At 43.7% G+C, this 22,599-nt stretch overlaps 1 protein-coding gene across 1 annotated transcript; it reads left to right on the top strand.

The window, feature by feature from the left end:
- The first annotated feature begins 804 nt into the window (after window positions 1-804).
- LOC140201777 (lysoplasmalogenase TMEM86A-like) lies at window positions 805-22,585 on the top strand. Its single transcript, XM_072266424.1, has 3 exons — window positions 805-1,070; window positions 12,714-12,978; window positions 19,685-22,585. Exons 1-3 carry the CDS (start codon window positions 1,056-1,058, stop codon window positions 20,095-20,097), a joined length of 693 nt encoding a protein of 230 aa, XP_072122525.1. The 5' UTR covers window positions 805-1,055; the 3' UTR covers window positions 20,098-22,585.
- The last annotated feature ends 14 nt before the right edge of the window (window positions 22,586-22,599 follow it).

Below are 22,599 nucleotides of genomic sequence, written 5' to 3'. Positions count from 1 at the left end.
CGTTCCCCACCGAAGTTGACAAGTAACATGCTGTGCCGGGAAACATGTTTTGCTTCGTGTTTTCGTGTTCTATCGGGGGGGGGGGGTAGGAAGAACTTATCTAGAGTCTCTGCAAAGCACAGAACGGACTGGTGAAACGGTCACAGATACAACCCCACACACTGTATCCCGACGCTGTATTCCATCTGCCACTTTTCGTTGCTCATTCTCCTAACCGGTCTTAGCGTTTCTGCAGATTCCCTGTTTCCTCAGCACTACTTGCCCCTCCGCCTATCCTTGTCTCATCCGCAAAGCAGAGGTTGATAAGTACTGAATTACTCAGGGCATCAAACGTTATGGGGAAAGGGGGGGGGGGAATTGGATTGAGAAGGAAAATAAGCCAGACTCGATGGGTTGAGTGGCCTAACTCTCCTCCTATGCCTTATGCCGTGTAGTGGTGTTCCCGGGCACCGAATGGTCTTGTTCTTCTTGGCAGTAAAGGTCAAGTGTTTGACTGAATAATAAGCATTAACAGATGTCACATGGACGGTGGACATGAGATTATGTGTGCTATAAACACCTCTTACTGGAGTTGGAACAGTAAACTAGTCATGCTGAATTCAAACCACAGCTTATCTTCTTAAAGTATTCAGGAAACAGCCAGAGTTTTTGTTTGTATTGGAAACTTTCCCGAATATGCAATGCACAGTACCTGAGAGCAGGTTATGGCGTGTGTCCTCTACAGGCCACCGTCACTCTCTGCGGGATCCCGATCGCAGCTGACTAGACTCGGTCATGTGATTCGTTGCTCCCCCTATTCGTTCATTCGCATGAGGAGATCGATCTCCCTTTTCAATGTCAGCTGGTGGAACAAGTTTTGTTAGTTTCGGTGTTTCTTTTGTGATTGGATTGGTTAATTTGAGTAAGCATGTTAAAACTGTTTTCCTCGAAATATATATCAACCACACCATGTTCTGGGTAAGCAGAGCAGAGAGAGGAAAAGCGACCTGGACAGTGCAGCTTCTAAAGAAATTGGAATCTAACAGCAGCGAGCAGCATAATCATCCACCCTCAGAATGGGATCACTGTTGGTAGGCAGATGCCAAGTTGTGAATTAATTTTCTTTCAGTTCACTGATTACGAACGCTAGCGAATTCATTATTTCTGTTCGCCTGTGTATTTGCAAAAATGTATCGTGAGTTCTGCCCTTTTGGAGCAGGGGTTCTTAACCTGGGGTCCACGGATTCCAGGGGCTTTGGGAACGTGGATGAGGAAAAAAATGTACATCTTTATTTTCACCAAGCTTTAAATGAAATTTAGCATTTCCTTCATTTATGAATGTTGGCAACAGACCACAGTAGTATTAGCAGTGTTTTCATTATCGCATTACAGTTGTTACAAATATCTCAAAATATCACCACGACTTCGAAATTACGATTGTTACAGAACCAGGTGCTAGATCAAACGTGATCGCAGTCTTTCTGTCTGCAGATGCTTGTGCGACTAAGTTGGTGATTTACTGGGCAGACAGCCCCGCAGTTGGATGCCCAACATGACCTGCGTGTTGCTTTGTCAAAGACCACCTCGCAGTTTAAAGTTCTTATTCAAGCTAAGCGACAACAGCCTTCACGCTGAAATGACTCTTAAAAATAAAAATTTAATTTTAATTTGTCTGTATTTGAAATGTGTAGTCCTGTTATTTAAAGCATTAATAAAACACATATAGCACAAATTAGGTTTTAAAAATAGATTTTGTTAACTCTATTTCAATATAACTGGTTTCCTTTGTAATCCTATGGATTTTATTTTATATATTTAAATAGATTATTCTGAGAAAGAGTCCAAAGACTTGACCAGACTGACAAAGGGGTCCATGACAGAAAAAAGATCAAGAACCCCTGATCTGGAGTTACATTTTGTTTTCATTTCTCATTAGCAAGCCACATGAATGAAGTGCTGTGCAGTGATTGAGGTGGGAGTGGAACATATCAAAATTCAAAATAATTTTTAGAACATAGAATGGTTCAGCACAGGAACAAGCTGTTCAGCCCACAGTGTTGTGCCGAACCAAATAAACTGGTAATCAAAGAGCCAGCTAAACTAATCCCTTATGCCTACACCATGTCCATATCCCTCCATTTCCCTCACGTCCATGTGCCTATTTAGAAGTCCCTAATGTATCTGTCTCTCTAGCACCACTCCAGGCACTATCGATGCTGCTATAAAGAAGGCATAGACAGCGGCTATATTTCATTAGGAGTTTGAGGAGATTTGGTACTTCACCTAAAACACTCGAAAATCTCCACAGATGTACGTGGAGAAAGTTCTGACTGAGTGCATCACTGTCCGCTGTGGCGGGTGGGGGGGGCTGCTGCAGAGAGTTGTAAAATTAGTCTGTTCCATCACAGGCACTAGCCTCCATAGTATCGAAGACGTGTACAAGGAGTGGTGCCCTCTTCTCACTGTTACCATCAGGAAGGAGGTACAGAAGCCTGAAGACACACACTCAGTGATTCAGGAACAGCTTCTTCCCCTCTGCCATCCAATTCCTAAATGGACATTGAACCCTTGAACACTACCTCTGTTTTTGCACTACTCACTTAACTATTTGATATACATATAAACTTACTGTAATTGCCTTTTTTTTCTATATTATCATGTATTGCATTGTAAAGCTACTGCAAAGTGAACAAATTTCACAGCATATACCGGTGATATTAGACCTGATTCTGATTCTGAATTTTATAACCTTCTGTCAGATCTCCCTCTCAGCCTCCACCACTCCAGAGAAAGTAACCCAAGTTTGTCCGCCCTCTCGTTTTAGCACACACCCTCTAATCCAGGCAGGAGCCTGACAAGCTCTTCTGCACCCTCTCCAAAGCCTCGATGTCCTTCCTGTAACGCAGTGACCGGAATTGTAGGGTCATAGAGACAAATAGCACAGAAGCAGGCTCTTCAGACTTCAGATAGTGAGGTACCTGTCTATATTAATTTCAGTCACCAGCTCTAGATCAGTAGTTTCAATGCCTTGTCGATTCAAATGTTCATCTAGATTTCTCTTAAATGTAGTGAGAAGACCTTTCCCTACCTTCCCAAGTTCCCAAGTTCAATACATTCCTCAGAAACCCTATCGAACCCTTTTCTCTTTTTCTAAACCTGTGTTCTCTAGCTCTGGATAATGTCTGCACTACCAATGTCTCTCATAATGCTGTATACCTCTATCAGGTCTTCCCCCGACCTCCTCCACTCCAAATCCAGCCTCTGCAGTCTCTGCTCATAACTGAAACACTCCATCCCTGCTAATGTTCTGGTTCGTGTACTCTGCAGCCTCTCCAATACAATTAATGTCCTTCCGATCTCCCAGTGTTCAGAGCTGTGCCTGGTACTCCATTTGTGGTCTAACCGATGGTTAACAAAGTTTTACGTTAGTCTTGTACGTGAAGACGTGAGGGTGACTGGAGTGACGGTAGGATCAGTCAGGGATGAATGAGGGAAAGTGCCTGGGGCCAGAGGAGGTACAGTAGGTGGGGTCCGTAATGAATACTTTGCTTCAGTATTTGCCAGTGAGAGGGACTTCGACACAGAATGGGCTAATGTGCTGGAACATGTTGACATTTAGAAAGAGAAAGATGGAACATTAGGAAAGATAAATCAGTGGGGCCCGAGGGGATATACCCCAGGTTACTGTGGGAAGTGAGGGAAGAGATTGCTGCACCTTTGGCGATGACCCTTGTGACCTCACTGGCCACAGGAGTATTACCAGATTAATGAAGGGTAACAAATGTTATTCCTTTATTCAAGAAGGGTAATAGGCACAATCCTGGGAATTATTGACCAGTTAGTCTGACATCAGCGGTAGACGAACTATTGGAGAGGATTCTTCGAGACAGGATTTACAAGCATTTGGAGAAGCATAGTCTGATTAGTGATGGTCAGCATGGATTTGTGAGGGCCAGACCGTGCCTTACAATGACTGAATTCTTACATATATACTCTACATATACTTTATTGTTGCCAAACGATTGATACTAGAACGTACAATCATCACAGCGATATTTGATTCTGCGCTTCCTGCTCCCTGGAGTACAAATCGATAGTAAATATTAAAAATTTAAATTATAAATCATAAATAGAAAATAAAAAATGGAAAGTAAGGTAGGGCAAAAAACTCAAGAGGCAGGTCCAGATATTTGGAGGGTACGGCCCAGATCCGGGTCAGGATTCTTTGAGGAAGTGATAAAAGAAATTGATAGATAGAGCAGTGGGTGTAGTGTATATAGATTTTAGTAAGGTGTTTGACACGGGAGGCTCAATCAGAAAGTCAGAAGGCATGAGATCCAGGGAAATTTGGATGCATAAAGTCCACAGAAGGCAAGGGGTGGTAGTAGATGGAATATATTCTGCCTGGACATCAGAGTCCACTGGAGTTGTGCAGGGATCGATTCTGGGACCCCTTACTGTGTGACTTTTTTTTAAATAAATGCCTTGGTTCAGGAAGTGGGAAGGTGGCTTAGTAGGTTTGCAGATGACACTAAGGTTGGTGGTGTTGTGGATAGAGTACAAGTTAGCCACAGGTTATGACGGGATATTGATAGGATGCAGAGCTAGGCTGAGAAGTGGCAGATAGACTTCCATCTCCAGATAAGTGTGGTGAAATCACACACTCTTGAAGATCAAACTTGAAGGCAAAGTACAGGGTTAATGGCAGGATTCTCCACAGTGCGGATGAACAGAGAAATCTGTGGTGCATGTCCATAGATCTGTCAAAGTTGTCATGCAAGTTGATAGGGTGCTAAGGAAGGCATGTAGTGTGTTAGCCTTCATTAGTCTGGAGGCTGTGTTCAAAAGCTATGAGGTAGTGTTGCAGCTCTATAAACCTGGTTAGTCCACTTGGAGTATTGTGTTGAATTCTGGTTGCCTTATTATAGGAAGGATGAGGAAGCTTTAGAGAGGGTGCAGAGGAGGTTTACCAGGATGCTGCCTAGACTACAGAGCATGTCTTATGAGGATAGGTTGAGTGAAGGAAGGCTTTTCTCTTTGGAGCGAAGGAGGATGAGAGGGGTATAAGATGATAAGGGGCATAGATAGAGTGGACAGCCAGCATCTTTTTCCCCAGAATGAAAGTACCTAATATGAGGGGACATAATTTTAATGGGACTGGAGAAAATTTTAGGGTGAATATCAGAGTTGGATTTTTACACAGAGTGATGGGTGCATGGAATGTACTAGCAGGGGTGGTGGTAGAGACGGATACAATAAGAGACTCAGATAGGCACATGGATGAAAGAAAAATGAAAGAAAAATCTTGGAAGGAAGCATTAGATTGATCTTGGAATAGGTTAAAGTTCAGCACACCAGCACGGGCTGAAGGGCAGGTACCCTGCCATACTGTTCTGTGTTCTATGTAAATCTTCTCGCTCACTTATTCTAAGGTCCAGGTAATAGTGACAAGTATCCCTAATATTGTCTTCACCAACTTGTCTAACTATGCTGCCACTTTTTGAGAACAATAGACTTTACCTCTTCCTATAGGTGTTGCCTGGCCTGCTGCGTTCACCAGCAACTTTTATGTGTAAACAACAGGAATTCTGCAGATGCTGGAAATTCAAGCAACACACATAAAAGTTGCTGGTGAATGCAGCAGGCCAGGCAGCATCTCTATGCAGATTTCCTCGTGTTTGCGACTTGTATAACAAGGTCCTTTTGTTCCTCAATACTCTCACGGGTCCTCCCATCCGTTGTGCAAGCAATACCCTTACTAGTCACGCTGAAGGTGCATTACTTTGCACTTTTCATCTGCCATTCCTCTGTTAATCTGAACAACTGATCAAAAGAGGCTGCAGAGGGTTGTATACTCAGCCATTCCATCATGAGCACAAGCCTCTCCGCCATCTGGCATATCTTCAAAAGGTGGTGCCCCAAGAAGGCAGGATCCGTCATTAAGAATGATGTCCACTATCGGGACATGCCGTCTTCTCGTTACTAACATCAGGGAGGAGGATGATGCAGGAGGGAGGTTGAAAATTTGGCTGAGTGGTGTAACAACAACAACATCTCACTCAATGTCAATAATTAATCATTGGAGGAACAGAGGTGGAGAAGGTCGGTACCTTCAAATTCATGGGTGTTACCATCTCGGAGGATCTGTCCTGGGCCCATCATATAAATATAATTGCAAAGAAAGCACGTCAGTGCCTCAGGAGTCTGTGGAGATTCAGCATGTCATCAAAAACAATGGCAAACTTCGATAGATATATGGTGGACAGTGTGCTGACTGACTGCATTATGGCCTGGTATGGGAACACCAATACCTTTGGGTGGAAAATCCTACAAAAGGTAGTGGATCCAGGCCAGTACATCAAGGGTAAAGCTCTCCCAACCATTGAGCACATCTACATGAAACTTTACCGTAGAGAAAGCAGCATCCATCATCAAAGATCCTCACCACCTGAAGCATGCTCTTTTCTCGCTGCTGCCATCAGGTAGAAGCTACAGGAGCCTCAGGACTTGCACCAACAGGTTCAGGAACAGTTACTACACCTCATCCATCAGACTCTTGAACAAATAGAACCATAAATAGTTAAATAGTAATATGTAAATTATGCCAGTAAATTATGAAATAAGTCCAGGACCAGCCTATTGGCTCAGGGTGTCTGACCCTCCAAGGGAGGAGTTGTAAAGTTTGATGGCCACAGGCAGGAATGACTTCCTATGACGCTCAGTGCTGCATCTCGGTGGAATGAGTCTCTGGCTGAATGTACTCTCCTGAGCCCACCCAGTACATTATGTAGTGGATGGGAGACATTGACCAAGATGGCATGCAACTTAGACAGCATCCTCTTTTCAGACACCGCCGTGAGAGAGTCCAGTTCCATCCCCACAACATCACTGGCCTTACGAATGAGTTTGTTGATTCTGTTGGTGTCTGCTACCCTCAGCCTGCTGCCCCAGCACACAACAGCAAACATGATAGCACTGGCCACCACAGGCTCATAGAACATCCTCAGCATCATCCGGCAGATGTTAAAGGACCTCAGTCTCCTCAGGAAATAGAGACGGCTCTGACCCTTCTTGTAGACAGCCTCAGTGTTCTTTGACCAGTCCAGTTTATTGTCAATTTGTATCCCCAGGTATTTGTAATCCTCCACCTTGTCCACTCTGACCCCCTGGATGGAAATAGGGGTCACCGGTACCTTAGCTCTCCTCAGGTCTACCACCAGCTCCTTAGTCTTTTTCACATTAAGCTGCAGATAATTCTGCTCACATCATGTGACAAAGTTTCCTACCGTAGCCCTGTACTCAGCCTTATCTCCCTTGCTGATGCATCCAACTATGGTAGAGTCATCCGAAAACTTCTGAAGATGACAAGACTCTGTGCAGTAGTTGAAGTCTGAGGTGTAAATGGTGAAGAGAAAGGGAGACAAGACAGTCCCCTGTGGAGCCCCAGTGCTGCTGATCACGCTGTCGGACACACACTGTTGCAAGCACATGTACTGTGGTCTGCCAGTTAGGTAATCAAGAATCCATGATACCAAGGAAGCATCCACCTGCATCGCTGTCAGCTTCTCCCCCAGCAGAGCAGGGCGGATGGTGTTGAACGCACTGGAGAATATCAAATCATATTCAAATCACCGGTGTATGTAATGAGGAGTAAGGATCCTGGCACTGAACCCCACGGTCTCTCTCTGGGCCCAGGCTTCTAGTCACAAAACAACACACATTAATCCTGTTGCTCGGCACTTTTTCCATGAAATTCCCAGCCACTGCTGTCGGACTCACTGGCCTGTATTTTCCTCCCTTAGCCCTGCTGTCTTCCAGTCATCTGACACCTCACCTGCGGTGAGCAAGGATTTTAAAATCTCTTGCGTTACATAGTGAGCATAGCATTTGTGCACTGTAATCCATCAGATCAAGGATCAAGGATCAACTTTATTCATCAAATATATTTATATGCGTTAGTAATTTGGTGCAGAGTGTTGGCATGGCATGCACCTAACACATTCTGTTTCATGTTGTGCCTATGTAGGTGATCTATATACGTATAAGCCAAGGTGAGTGTGTATATATATATAATATTTAGAATGGTATTTTTGAGTTCAGACATTCCCCTTGGCCACAGAATTATTGGCAGTGAGGCCAAGTGCTTAATAATTGGACTTGTGACATGTTCATCTGCTGTGCATTGCGCTAATTCCTGATTGGAAGTCAATCAAAATCACAAAATTGTGATCCCCTTGCTTTAAGAGATCATTGTGGGGGGGTGCTGTTTGCTGCATTGTAAAAGCATTAAATCTCCTCCTGTACTCTTCACATCGGGATAAGTATGAGGTGATGCATTTTGGAAGGACAAACCAGAAGGCTGAGTACAGGGTTAATGGTCGAGTGTGGATGAACAGAGGGACCTTGAGGTTCAAAATCCATACATCCCGCAAGGTCGCTGCACAGCTTGATAGGATAGTTAAGAAGACCTGTGGGATGCTAGGCTTCATTAATTGGGGGGATTGAGTTCAAGAGTAGAGGGGTCATGTTGCAACTCTACAAATCTCTGGGAGACCACACTTAGGGTATTGTGTTCAGTTCTGGTCTCCTCATTATAAGAAGGATGTGGAAGCTATGGAGAGGGTGCAGAGGAGATTTACCAGGATGTTGCCTGGATTGGAAAACAACTCTTATGAGGCAAGGCTAGCAGAGCTGGGACTTTTCTCTTTGGCACGTAGAAGTATGAGAGGGGTCTTGATAGAGGTCTGCAAGATTTTGAGAGGCATAGATAGGGTGGATAGCCAGTACCTGTTTCCCAGGGCACGAATAGCAAACACCAGAGAGCATATGTACAAAGTTAAGGGAGGAAAGTTTAGGGGAGACATCAGGGGTAAGTTTTTTACACAGAGGGTTGTGGGTGCCTGGAATGCCTTGCCAGGGATGGTGGTGGAGGCTAAAACATTAGGGGTATTTAACAGCCTCTTGGATAGGCACATGGATGAAAGAAAAATAGAGGGTTACAGGGTAGTGTGGGTTTAGTACTTTTTTTAAGGAATATATGAGTTGGCACAACATCGAGGGCCAAAGGGCCTGTACTGTGCTGTAGTATTCTAGTGTCTAGTGTCTTCTAATGCTAGATTGTAAGTACTATGTGACCTGCGCCCTGATCCACAGCAAGTTCTTGGGAGATGGCTCCAAGGGAGCCCATCTTCTGGGGCTCCGTGTTCCCAGGATCTGCCCTGGGCTGTGTGTACCCACAAACCTGAGCTCCACAGCAGCAATGGGTCACAAGTTGAGGGTTTGCGCATGACAAACCTTGATATTTATTGAGAACTTCCACCATTAATGTTAACTTTAAGGATCTGAATGTCCTTGTTTACCCTTGAGAAGGTGGTGGTCAGCTACCTTAAAGTAGAACATAGAACAATACAACACAGGCCCTTCTGCCCACAATGTTCTGCCAGCCTTTTAACCTATTCCAAGATCAATCTAACACTTGCCTCCCATGTAACCCTCCATTTTTCTTTCATTCTTGTGTCTCCTAGAGTCTAAGAGTCTCTTAAATCTTTTTAATGTATCTGCCTCTACTACCACATCTGGCGGGTGTCACACTCTCTGTATAAAAACACTACTTCTGACATCTCCCCTATGCATCTTACCCAGTCACCTTAAAGTTATTCCTTCTCATATTAAGCATTTCCGCCCTGGGAAAAACATTGGCTGTTCACTCTGTCTATGCGTTTTGTCATCATATACACCTCTATCAAGTCACTTCTCACCCTCCTTCGCTCCAAAGAGAAAAACCCTAGCTCACTCACCTTTCTGCAAAAGACATGTTCTCTAATCCAGGCAGCATTCTGGTAAATCTCCTCTTCACCCTCTCTGAAGCTTCTATATCTTTCCTTGATTTTCCCAATCTACCTGCATATTGAAATCCCCCTTGACTATCACAACATTAGCCCTTTTTACATGCCTTTTCTACCTCCTGTTGTAATTTATATTCCTCATCCTGGCTACTATTTGGAGGCCTGTATATAGCTCCCACCAGGGTCTTTTTACCCTTACAGTTTCTTAGCTCTACCCACAAGGGTTCTCCATCTTCCGATCCTATGTCACCTTTTTCTAATGATTTGATTTCATTTTTTACCAACAGAGCCACCCCGCTCTCTCTGCCTACCTGTCTGTCCTTTTGATACAAGGATAGTAAGCTCCCAGCTATAATCTTCCTTCAGCCACAACTCAGTGATGCCCACAATGTCATACCTGCCAATATCTAACTGCAAGATCATCTGCTGTCCGACCCCTAACTATCAAATCTCCTCTCACTGTCGTCCTGCCTGACTTTACCCTTCCCTGCTGGTTCTAAGGCCTGCCCACAGTGCTACTGGCCTGGCTGTTGTTGCTGTGTGCTGATAGGTCATCTCCCTGTTGACTACATTTAGGTAGCCTGAAATCTCGTATCTCATAGGAGGAGCATTCTCCAGTCTGAACTACCATCCTGTCCACCCTTGTTGTACCATTAATTCTCAAACTTTAAGTCTAGCCTATGACTGTTCTGGTCCAAGTCTGTCGAGCCAAAGCCTGAGCTCTCTAACACTGTCTGCTCGCACAATGGCTGCTTGGCTTACACCTCCCATCTTTTTACTGGTCCTTGCTAATTTACTACTGACCCATGTAATCTCCCGCTCTGTAGACAAGTCGTAATGGGCTCGCTGGCTTTTTTAAAACTGGTGCGTAAAATTCACGAGGAACTGTCTCCAAGTAGCGACCAGTCCTGCTCGCTTTTTAAAACTGGCGTGTAAGACCCACAAGGAATTGCATGATTTCCTACTTGCTCAATAAGTCGTGATGGGCTCGCTCGCTTTTTAAAAGTGGCATGCAGGGAACTGCCCCTAACTCAATGCGTGATCTCCCTCTCCGCAAACGATGGAGTACTGTGTACGGTTTTGGTTACTTGTTATAGGTAAGACATGGTTAAACTGGTAAGAGTGCAGAAAAAAATTGTAAGGATGCTGTCAGATCTAGAGTCAACTTGATAAACTTGAGGAGCTTGGCTCCCTTCATAAAATCAGAAGTAACTAGTCTGGGTGATTTGACTTTTTAAATCCCTCATAAAGAAAGTGACTGGAGCAGCATTTCTACACTTGAGAAATATTGCAAAGGGACATTCATTTCGGTCACGTAATGATGCTGAAAAACTAAATCACGCCTTTATATAAAATGGACTAGATTACTGCAATGCACTTTTTACTGGCCTTGCAAAGCAACCTATTGACAAACTTCAACTCACTCAGAATGCTAATAGACTTTTAACCAAAACCAGGATGAGGGAATTTATCATTCCTGTGGTAGCTACTTTGCAGTGGCTTCCTGTATCTTTTAGAACTGATTTTAAAGTTCTCTTACTTGCCTTTCAAGCTCTCAGTGGTCTGGGACCGGAGTACATAACAGAATCTTTTTCCTGCTCAAGCTCTTAGGTCTCCTAAATTTAAATAGATAATTGGCAATTCACCTTTTTTTGAACTATTCTCCTAAACTGGAATTCAACACCGAAAAACTATAAAGCATGCAGACTCAGTTGACACTTCTAGGCCAACTCAAAAATTATTTATTTAACCTTGCTTTTTAACTAACATCTTTAAGTCTTTTATATTCATGTTTATGTTTTGATATTTGTGCATTTATCCTGTTGTAAAGCTCTTTAAACTACATCATAAGTGTTCTATAGATAATGTTATTGTTATTATTAGAGGGTCTGGGTTACAGGGAGAGGTTAGCCAGGCTAGATCTTTATTCTCTGAACAAAGGAGAATGAGGGGTGGTTTTACAGAATGGTTTAAAGTTCTGAGAAGCATAGTTAAGATGGTAACAGTCTTTTCTCCAGGTTCGTGGAATCCAAAACTAGGGGTTATAGATTTAGGGTAAGAGGTAGTAAATTAGGGACAAAAGACCTGTGGTTTTATCAGTTTTTTTTTTAGCATATTATGTGTTATTGATAACAAGGAATGAGATGGGTGAACAAACATTTCAGAGAATAAAGAAGTGAAAAGCAAGAATAAGCGTCAGGTTTCCCAGAAAATTAAGCTTTTGGCAGCTTCAGGGGCAACAATGTTATCTAAATATACAGGTGTCCCCTGCTTTCTGAACGTTCGCTTTATACAACTTCGCTCTTACGAAAGACTTACATTAGTACCTGTTTTCGCTAACCGAAAGAGGATTTTCGCTTTTACGAAAAAAGACGCTCGCTTTAAACTTGTGTTTACCCTGAGAAAGACTACCATGACCATGAAGCCTTGCGCGGGCAGGTGTGTGAGCATGCGTGTACGTGCTGATTTTTTTCTACAGATCGGTTTTGGCCCAATCTTCCTGATTCTGATATACACTGTACATACATTATTTCTACTTTATATAGGCTGTGTAGTTATCATATCATTCCTGCTTTTACTATATGTTAGTGTTATTTGAGGTTTTACGTGCTATTTGGTAGGTTATTTTTTGGGTCTGGGAATGCTCAAAATTTTTTCCCATATAAATTAATGGTAATTGCTTCTTCGCTTTCCACCATTTCGTCTTACGAATGGTTTCATAGGAACGCTCTACCTTTGGATAGCGGGGGAAGCCTGTACTTGATTTTGAAACATCAAGGATTTCAAATAGGCACTAAAATGAGTGTTAATGGTTCTAGGGGTTGTGTGGTGTTATGAGAAGAATGCATTATATTGCAGTTAGTCATTTGCTGATTTCTTGGCTGGCAGATTAACAACGAGATGCGAATGTTGGTCCCTTTCTTCATAACTGCCTGCATCTACATAGTCATCAGCCAGGACTCTTCGATTCCTCTCTGGGTGAAAGGACTGAGCAAAGTCTTGCCAGTCACCTGTTTGTGCGTTCTTATTCTGAATTACGGAAAAGAATTCATATATCATCACCACAGAGTTCAGAAGGTACTTGCGGGCCTCTTCTTTTCAACAATGGGCGACTTGCTTCTGGTCGAGCAGAATCGTTGGATTTTCATCGGAGGTAAGTGTAATATTCTGAAATTCGGGGACAGAATGTGAATATTGTAACATTGTGGTTGTATATACCTGTGTGTCCTTAATTGGCAACACTTGACCTGGGACCCCGGGCAACTTGCCTTCACATCGGGAGCAAAAGTTGAAAGTAAATTTATTATCAAAGTACATACAGTACTGAATCTCATGGTAATAAATGGTGACACACATTAAAGTTGCTGGTGAACGCAGCAGGCCAGGCAGCATCTCTAGGAAGAGGTGCAGTCGACGTTTCAGGCCGAGACCCTTTGTAACATATACAGCACTGTGCAAAGGTCTTAGGCACCCGTAGCTACATATGTGTGCCTAAAACTTTTGCACAGTACTGTATTTGTTACCATTTATTAACACGAGATTCATTTACTTGCAGGCATTCACAAGAAAAAATACAACAGAATTTTCAAAAAAAAAACATAAACAAAAAGCAAAATGCAAAGGAAGACAAGTTATGCAAATAAAAAATAATACTGAGAACACGAGTCCTTGAAAGTGAGTGTGTAGGTCATGCAGTCAGTTCAGAGTCGAAGCAAGTGAAGTTATGCACACCAGTTCAGGAGCCTGATGCTTGTAGGATGATAACTGTTCTTCAACCTGCCGGATGGTAGCAGTCAGAAGAGGGAATGACCTGGATGGTGGGGGGGTCCGATGTTACTTTCTTGTGGCATTGCTCCGTGTAAGTGTATTCAACGGTGGGGTGGGCTTTGCTTGTGATGAACTGCTTGTGTCTACCCCTGCTAACCAGGAAATTTTGCTGCATGTCGAGGGATTGCTCCATCCTTCCAGCTACACTTGAAAGTAGGATATAAACACAGAACACAAACAACACGGCTATGATGTTGTGCTGACCTTTTAACCTACTCCAAGTTCAATCTAATGCCCCCCTCCCAGACAGCCCTTCATTTTTCTTATGTCTTAAATGATCCCAATGTTTCTGCCATCCCAGGCAGTGCGTTCCATGCATGTACTCTATGTAAAAAAAAAACTTCCTCTGACATCCCCTTCAATCACATTAAAATTATTCCCTTTTGTTATCACGATTTCTGCCCTGGGGAAAAAAGGTACCGGCAGTCTACTCTATTGATGCCTCTTATCGTTTTATAGATCTCGAGTTCCTCTCATTGTCCTTCGCTCCAGAAGGAAAAGCACCAGCTTGCTCAGCCGTCCCTCAATATACATGTTCTCTAATCCAGGCAAATCACCCTTTCTAAAGCTTCCATATCCTTCCTCTATTGAGCCCACCAGAATTGAACACAATAATCCAATTGTGGTCTAACTGGAGTTTTATAAAGTTGCAATATTACCTCATGGATTTTGAACTCACTCTCCCTGACTTATGAAGGCCAACACACTATCAGGTTGTGCAGCAACTTTGGGAGATCTATGGTCATAGACACCAAGATTACTCTGTTCCACCACTCTTCTAAGAATCCTGCCATTGACTCTGTACTCTGCCTTTTAAGTTTGATCTTCCAAAGTGTATTGCTTCACACTTTTCCGGGATGAACTCCATCTGTCATGGAGCAGGAATCAATTTGAAAATAAAGCTCTGAAGAATATAGAATAATGTTCTGTCTTGGAACCAATGCCGCTCTATTTGAGTTGTGTCCCATCAAATATTTATGGCACCAGATTCAGTCATGACCTCCAGTTCTGACAGTGTGGAGATTGCACGTTCTCCCTGTGACTGCCTGGGATTCCCTCAAACGCTGTGGTTTCTTCCTACTTCCCTAAGATGCATACTGGGGTTTAAACTAGAGTTGTGGGTTGGGGGAACCAGAGTGCCAGAACAGTTACTGGGAGAGGTTGTGGAGACAGGTGTTGGTAAGACCTCAGACAAAGTCGGGAATCAAAAGGTTGAGCATGGTGCAACCAGGGTCCTGAGCTGCGTATATTTCAATGCAAGAAGTATTGTTGGAAAGGCATTTGAGCTCAAGGCATGGATCAACACCTGGAATTGTGATATTGTAGCCATTAGTGAGACTTGGTTTCAGGAGGGTCAGGACTGGTAGCTCAGTATTCCGGGGTTCCATGGTTTTAGACGTGACAGGGCAGGAGGAGGGGTGATGTCGCTACTCAGGGAAAATGTCATAGCAGCGCTCCATCAGGACACACCGGAGAACTCATCTAGTGATGCATTATGGCTGGAACTGAAAAATAAGAAAAGCATGACCATGTTAATGGGGCTATATTAGAGACCACCCAACAGTGTGAGGGATTCAGAGGAACAAATTTGTAGAGAGATCGCAGACTGTTGCAAGAAACATGAGGTGATTTTAACTTTCCACATATTGACATACTGTCAAAGGACTAGATGGGTTAGAGTTTGTCAAATGTGTTCCAAAAGTTTCCTTAACCAGTACGTAGAAGTCCCAACGAGAGAGTGTGCGATACTTGTTTTGCTATTAAGGAATAAGGCAGGGCAGGTGAGGCAGGGCAGGTGAGGCAGGGCAGGTGACAGAAATTTGTGTAGGGGAGCTCCCTGTTATTAGTGGCTACAACGTCATTAGCTTTAAAGTAAATATGTAAAAAGATAGGTCTGGTCTGCAGGTTGAGATTCTAAATTGGAGAAAGGCCAATTTTGATGGTATCAGAAATGATCTGGCAAATGTGGATTGGGACAGGCTGTTTTCTGGCAAAGGTATACCTGACAAGTCGGCGTGGGAGGGGCCTTCAAAAGTGAAATTTTGAGAGTACAAAGCTTGTATGTGCCTGTCAGAATAAAGGGTAAAGATAACAAATGTAGGGAACCTTCGTTTCAATTGATATTGAGGACCTGGTTAAGGGAAAAATGAGATGCATAGCAGTTATAGGCAGATAGGAACAAATAGGCTCCTTATGGAGTGTAAAAAATGCAAGAGAACACTTAAGGAAATCAGGAGGGATAAAAGAAGGCATAAAGTTGCTCTAGCAGACAAGCTGAAGGAAAATTCTAAGGGATTATACAGACACGTTAAGAGCAAAAGGATTGCAAGGGACAAAATTGGTCTTCTGGAAGATCAGAATGGTAATCTTTGTGTGGAGTCAAAATAGATGGGGGAGATCTTAAATAACTTTTTTGCATCAGTATACACCCAGGTGACGGACACAGACTCTATAGAAGTGAGGCAAAGCGGCATCAAGTTCATGGACCCTGCACAGATTACAGAGGAGGAGGTTTTTTGCTGTCCAGAGGCAAATCAGGGTGGATAAATCCCCAGGGCCCGACAAGGTGTTCCCTCAAACCCTGTGGGAGGCAAGTGCAGAAATTGCCAGGGTCGTAGAGGAGTTATTTAAATCATCCCGAGGGTAGGAGAGGTACCAGAGTATTGGAGGATACCCAATGTTATTCCGCTGTTTAAGAAAGGCTCTAACCATAATCCAGGAAACTATAGGCTGGTGAGTCCGACATCAGTTATGGGAAAGTTATTGGAAGGGACCGGATACATAAGGGTTTGTGTATGTATTATGTATTATGGATAGCTATGGACTGATTAAGGATAGTGTGGTCAGTCATGTCTAACAATCTTACAGAGTTTTTTTCAGGAAGTTACCAGCAGAGTGGATGAAGACAAGGCAGTGGATGTTGTCTATATGGACGCTCCAGTTATTTGATGAGGTCCTGCATGGGAGGTTGGTCAAGAACATAGAACATAGAAATTTACAGCACATTACAGGGCCTTCAGCCCACAATATTTTGCTGACCATGTAACTTACTGTAGAGCCCTCTATTTTTCTAAGCTCCATGTACCTTTCTAAGAGGCTCTTAAAAGACCATATTGTGTCCACTTCCACTACCACTTCCAGCAGTGCATTCCACGCACCCACCACTCTCTGGATGAGAAATTCACCCCTGACATCCCCTCGGTACCTACTTCCAAGCACCTTAAAACTATGCCCCCTTGTGTTAGCCGTTTCAGCCCCGGGGAAAAGCCTCTGGCTATCCTCATGATCAGTGCCCCGAAGGTTCAGTCACTGGGTGTTCAAGATGAGGTTGTAATTTGGATTAGAAATCGGCTTTGTGGGAGAAGCCAGAGAGAGGTAATAGATGGTTGCCTGTCTGACTGGAGGCCTGTGACTAGTGGAGTGTCGCAGGGGTCGGTTCCGGTCTATTGTTGTTTGTCATCTATATCAATGATCTGGATGATAATGTGTGTCAGCAGATTTGCAGATGACACCAAGATTGGGGGTGTAGTGGTCATCGAGAAGGGCTATCATATCTTGCAGCGAGCTCTGCATCAGCTGGAAAAATGGCCTGAAAAATGGCAGATGGAATGCAATGCAGACAAGTGTGAGGCGTTGCACTTCATTAGGACCAACCAGGTTAGGTCATACTCAGTGAATGGCAGGTTACTGAGGAGTGCGGTAGAACAAAGGGATCTGTCAATGCAGGTCTATAATTTGTTGAAAGTGGCATCACAGGTAGAGATAGTTGTAAAGAAGGCTTTTGGCACACTGGCCTTCATAAATCAATGTATTGAGTACAGGAGATAGGAAGTTATGTTGAAGTTGTATAAGGTGTTGATGAGGCCTAATTTGATGTACTGTGTGCAGTTTTGGTCACCTACCTTCAGGAAAGATGTAAATAAGATTGAAAGAGTACAGAGGAAAATTACAAGGATGTTGTCGGGGCTGGAGGACCTGAGTTATTAGGAAAGGTTGAGCAGGTTCTGGTTTAAGATGTTACTACAGAAGGCGTGTGACAGCTTACTGGTCATTCGAAAGCAAAGGAATTTGATTAAAAACATTACTAATAACAAATTTTTTTGAAGTAAATTGTGGTAACCTATCACCACAAACAATGAAGAGGCGAGCGAAGGCACAATGAATTTGCAGGTACCCTGCTGGTACACTGCAAAACTGGCGCGCTTGGAGCTGGATCCATGCTGGTTGGAGTGAACGATCTGGAGAGGAGAAGACAAGACAGGAATTCCAATGCCCATGCAGCTAACCCAGGTGAGAGGGTGGATTGCTCTAAATGCCAAGCCAATTTGGAGAGGTCGAGAATGGCTTCTTCGGCGGTGAAATCTAGGCCTGAAGCGAATCGTTGGGCAGCATGCTCTAGGCCTGGATCTGAATGCAAGGTACAATTTGCTGTTTAGACAATCTAAACGCCGGCTCAGGTAGACTGGAAAGGCATGGTGTTGAGAGTCAGGTGAGGTTGGATCACTCTGGGCACTGGGCCAACTTGGAGAGGTCAAGAATGGCTTCTTTGGCAGTGGAATCTAGCGATTCGGTGCAGTGGGGCTTGGATCCTAATGTGAGTATGATCCTCCGTTCGGACAATTTAAACGCTGGCACAGATAGTCTGGGAGCTTCTCTCTCCACGACGCTAAGTCTATGATACTGCCTCCGGCTGCTGTGCTCCCTGTCTGCGAACTTTGCAGCGATTTGCCCCGCTAATATGGCAGACTGAATACTGAATCTTTGGGCCTACTCCAGGCTGCTCTGGGGATTTGTATAAGGGCTCGTTTCATTTGGAATGTTGTTGCTTGCTTCTATTCTTTGCTTGATTTGTTTTTTTTTCTCTTTCTCTGTGTGCGTTGGGGGTTGGTCTTTATTTTTTTTAAGTGGGTTTTTTTGGGTTTCTTGCTTTGCAACTGCCTGTAAGCAAGCAAATCTCAAGGTTGTATATGCAACAAATGTTCTTTGTATCTTTGAATCTTCATTCCTTTGAATATGGAAGATTGGGAGGAGATTTGATGGAGGTATACAAAATGATGAGCGGTATTGACAGGGTAAATGAAAGCAGGCTTTTTCCACTGAGGTTGGGTGGCACTACAACCAGAGGTCATGGGTTAAGGGTGAAAGGTGAAAAGCTTAAGGGGAACGTGAGGGGAAACTTCTTCACTCAGAGGGTCATGAGCATGTGGAATGAGCTGCCAGCACGAGAGCTCGATTCCAACCTTTAAGAAAAGTTTGGATAGGTACGTAGATAGTAGGGGTATGGAGGGCTACGGTCCCGGTGCAGATCGACGGGAGTAGGCAGTTTAAATGGTTCGGCATGGACTAGACGGGCTGAAGTGCCTTTTTCTGTGCTGTACTTTTCTTTGACTCTATGTGCTGGCTGATAGGTTCATGGAAACTGGATTTTGGTACCGGTGTACGTGCGTGCGGGAAGAACCAGCTTAGAGTGTGATTCTGCAAGAGAGATCAGGTTACAGGGGACATGGGCAGGAGACTGGTTGCTGGAGTATTGCTAAGAGATGGCACTAACCCAAAATCCCTTCATTCATATCACAAGGAAGTGTGAATAGTGACAAATCTGGATTGGCTCCCCATGGGTAACTTTTCCCACAGGCTAGAGCATTGCTCAGGCTGCCCAGAGAAAGGTCCTTTGAAGATCCAGTACCTCATACAAACAACCGTTTCCACATGTGTCCCCACAGTGAAAGGCAATAGGCAGTCTGAATACTTCTGGGGTATCATCCACTCCTCCCCCTATCTATGACAACGCAGTGAAACAAGCCAAACATTACACTGATTGCGAACTGGGGCCTCTTCCCTTTTCCTTCCTTCAGGCCACATTAACTTACATTTTGCCTTGCTTTATTCTTTTCTGTTTAAGTCAGCAAGTAAGTCAATGAAAACTGCGTCTGTCATGGAAATGGGCTGGATGCTTCAAGATCAACTAAGTTAAGTTGGTTATCAGCAAGAAGAGAGCCACCGTTACTAACTTGGTCTCTTTTTATCTACAGGTGCGGCAATGTTTGCTTTAGCCCACTGTACCTACACGTGGGCCTTTGGATTCGAGACCCTGAATCTTCGAGCAGGAGGTTTAGTTGCTGCTGCGGTCGCTGTGGCCTTGGTCATTCTCAGCAGGTGCTCCACCGCACTTGACCTGCTGCTGCTCAGCCTCTACTGCAGTCTGATTGGAGTCATGACTTGGCGAGCCAATGCGGAGGTCTTGTTCCATCACCAGCTGTCCCTGGCGAAGCTGGCTGGTGCAATAGGAGCCTGGTTCTTTATGGTATCAGACCTGACATTGGCTATAAACCTGCTGTGTTTTCCCGTGCCATGTCAGAACACAATTGTCATGGCCACTTACTATACAGCACAAATGCTTATTACCATAGCTATTGTAAAAGATAGCAACAGCAAGAGTGACTAGGTTGCCTCTGTTTAGTTATGCAATAGAGATTTTTTTAATATTACAATCGACAGTGCATTTGATATTTTCAGCAAACACCAATGGATTATAAATATTATCTTTAATACAGATCTCCCACTTGATACCTGTATACATAACCAACCTCTAGTTTTGCTTGTACTTCATTGTAATAGAGTCATAGATCTATAGGGTTCTACAGCATAGATACGGATACTTTGGCCCACCGTGTTGTGCCTATCTATACTAATCCTATTTGCCTGCTTTAATTCCGTATCCCTCTGAGTTCTGCTCTTTCAAGAATCTGCCCAGATGACTTTAAATTTTCTGACTGTTCCCTGCCTGCACCACCTCCTCTGGCAGCTCATTCCAGAGACCAACTGTTCTTTGTGTGAAATAGTTCCCCTCAGATCCCTATTAAACCTCTTCCCTCTCACTCTAAACCTATGCCCTCTACTTTTAGTCAGCCCTACCCTACTTGTGTCTCACAATTTTATATGCCTCTCTTTCATGCTACCTCTCAGCCTTCTTTGCTCCAGGAAAAGCTGCCCAAGCAACACATGCTGGAGGAACTCAGTGGGCCAGGTAGCATCAATGGAAAGATATTTTGGGCCGTGACCCTTCATCAGGCTGATTTAAATTCTTCAGGGTAGGCATCCTTGGAAGAGACTTTGCATTGTAGTAGTCCAATCACATACTACCCAAGCTCTCAGTATAACTCAGGTCCTTCAATCCAAGCAACACTCTTGTGAATATTTTCTGCGTCCTCTCTAGCTTGTCCGCACTTATAATGCGGCAACCGGAAGTGCACACAATATGGCTTAGCCAACGTTTTGTTTAGCCGGCTGGTGGCGTAGCGGCATCAGCGCCGGACTTTGAAGCGAAGGCTCCCGAGTTCGAATCCAGCCGGCTCCCTTGCACGCTTTCCATCCACGCTGAGTTGAGCGTCGAGCTAGCAACTCGGCTGTAAAAATAAGAAAGCCTGCTAAAAAAACACCGTCATGACGGCGTCCCAATGACTCCACTCGGAATTAAGGGCTTTCTTCTCCTTTCTTCTTCAACGTTTTGTTTAGCCATAACACCATGTACCAGCTCTCGTATTTAATGCCTCAATCAATGAAGGCAAGCATGCCAGACATCATTGTCATTGTGTGTACCCCTCAGCCTCTGTTCAACTGTGCTCTGCAGGGCCCTGCCATTCACTGTGCAGATCCTAGCCTGGGTAACCTTCCGGAAATGCATTGCTTTGCACTTGTCTGAGTTAAATTCCATCTGCTACTTTCTACATTGTTGCATCCTTTGACAACTTTCTTCGTTGTCCAGTAAGCCACCAACTTAATAGATATGGCAACAGTGGACCCAGCGGCAATTCCTGCAGCACACCAGTGGTCACAAGCCTCCAATCGGAGAAACCCCTCTCCACCACCACCCCTTGACTCTTTGCACCAAACCTATTTAGTATCTTAGTAGGCTAGCTCACCTGGGATCCATCCAGACCAGCTTACGTGTACACGACCTCATCAGAGGCCTTGCTGAAGTCCACGTAGCCAATGTCTATCACCCTGCTCATGTTATTCCACTTGGCCACCTCTTCAAACAGCTCAGTCAGATTCATAAGGAAAAATTTCTCACACACAAAGCCCAACTGATTGTTCCTGATCAGTCCTGGTCTTCCCGAATTCAAATAAATTCTGTCTCTCAGAATCCCTTCCAATAGCTTTCTGAAGAAAGGTTCCCTGGTGCCCTCCTTAAATAAAGACACGCATCAGCTATACTCCAGTCTTCTGGCACCTCGCCTGTTTTCTTAACTCCTATGTCCATGGAAACTCAGTTTGATAAATGGGGAATTGTGCATCCAATGTGCGCAAGATCATGCTCATCCATCAATCTTCTTCCTTTGTAAGGCTGGAAAAGTGGAAATACTCAAGATTAAAGATGTGCAACTTTGGCATGTTTGGTCTTGTTTTATTCTTTACCCAACTTGCTCCTTGCTGTGCAACAACTGCCTTCATCTAACAAGCTGGATTTCAAATACAAGGTCTTAGCCAATTTGTACAAGTATATTTCCTACTCTATAATTTGCTCTCTTTGAATTTTGTTGCCCTATATAATTAAAAGAGACTTTTTTTTACCACTGTTATCAGAACCCCATGATAGTACCAGCAACATAAGGTGCAGAATACATAATGAAATATATAAACTAATTTTGTGAGTGGTTTTAGAGGCACTCATGGTTCAGGACAATATAACTTGGGTGTGCTTACTTTATCTTCATTGCCCTGAGTAATAATCTGGTAGATGCTCAGGCATAAACTTGTTATGGGTTGTATTTCTCTTTTCCTAGTATATCTAAAATATTACTTTGTATTATCTTATTTTTATTCCGACATATTAAGTTGTCTGAAGACCGTGTTTCATACCCAGTGAAGATAGATTGCAAAAATGCTTTGCAAATGAATTTTGCTAAATAAAATATCAACTTTGGTGAATATATTGAACTTTGTG

Source organism: Mobula birostris, chromosome 8, assembly GCF_030028105.1.
Source record: "Mobula birostris isolate sMobBir1 chromosome 8, sMobBir1.hap1, whole genome shotgun sequence".
NCBI classification, from domain to species: domain Eukaryota; kingdom Metazoa; phylum Chordata; class Chondrichthyes; order Myliobatiformes; family Myliobatidae; genus Mobula; species Mobula birostris.
Note: the sequence above shows the minus strand (reverse complement) of the source record. Positions and strands in the feature narration are given on the sequence as shown.

What these genes read in the sequence shown, in the direction of transcription:
- LOC140201777 (XM_072266424.1), top strand. An exon ending in TCGTTGGATTTTCATCGGAG is followed by an intron (nt 12,979 to 19,684) that starts GTAAGTGTAATA and finishes TTTTATCTACAG; the next exon opens with GTGCGGCAATGTTTGCTTTA.